Source organism: Octodon degus, unplaced genomic scaffold (genome assembly GCF_000260255.1).
Source record: "Octodon degus isolate 3935 unplaced genomic scaffold, OctDeg1.0 scaffold00374, whole genome shotgun sequence".
In the NCBI taxonomy this organism is placed as follows: Eukaryota; Metazoa; Chordata; class Mammalia; order Rodentia; family Octodontidae; genus Octodon; species Octodon degus.
The window spans coordinates 535,380-536,256 of record NW_004524950.1 but is presented as its reverse complement, the minus strand read 5'-3'; the positions used below and the strand labels follow the sequence as shown (position 1 = coordinate 536,256).

Here is an 877-nt window from a genome sequence, read left to right as displayed (position 1 = left end):
CCAAGCCACTTTCCCATTAACAGACTTGTTTTAAAAACACAGATGTAGGGCCCATGAGATAGCTCAGCAGACTAAAGTGCCTGCTTAGGCAAGTGCAGGACAGCAGTTTGTACCACCCAGGGTAGGCTGAGGTGGGCACACAAAAGAAAACAAAACACACAAATGTAATCATGTCACTTACCCATTGAAGTGTTTCAATGTTTTTGCATTTATTAATGTCCTGTGTAACCATATAAACTGATCTTATATGTTATGTTCTAACCACAGTACTGTTTTCAGCAACAGTAACTTCACACTATTTGTATTATGCTCATTCTAAGTAAATCTGTAGTTGTCTGCCCTGTGTAGGTGATTTTTTCATACCATTGCTGTTTATATTTATTTCTTACAAGTTGATCATTAGTTTCTGTTCAAATCTAGTTCATGCTACTTATTTGGTATAACTATCGACAAGTTAGTCTCTTTACAGCACAGTTTCTGTCTGTGAAGTAGGAATAAAATTAGTATCACTTTTACCTCAGAAATTTGGGAAACTCACTGTATGTGAATCAATTTATCCTCTCTGTTTTAAAAAAGTTAGTATATTTTGTTAATATATATTGAGACTTACCAGCCTTTGACTAGATCCCATGTATTTTGAATTGCCATATAGCTTGTCTTATAAAAATATTTTTTTCTTCTAACCCCAACTTAGGGATGATAGAAATTTAAGAAGCAAAGGTTTTGTAAGTGGTGTAAAATCACTCAGTAAAGAAGAATTGAGTGCAGAGTTATTAACCTTATCTCTGAATACAGATGTGTGTCATCAGCCTTGTATTTCTAAGCAACAGTTGAAAGCAGGTATTACTTTTACTTTGAATAGCTAGAAATATATTTT

At 33.9% G+C, this 877-nt stretch overlaps 1 protein-coding gene across 1 annotated transcript in view; it reads left to right on the top strand.

Moving 5' to 3' along the window:
- LOC101564457 (transcriptional protein SWT1) overlaps positions 1 to 877 on the top strand; it is a 98,949-nt gene that overhangs the window by 46,455 nt on the left and 51,617 nt on the right. The window contains 1 exon segment of the mRNA XM_023708485.1: positions 695 to 840. Within this exon segment, the coding sequence (XP_023564253.1) occupies positions 695 to 840 (146 nt within the window).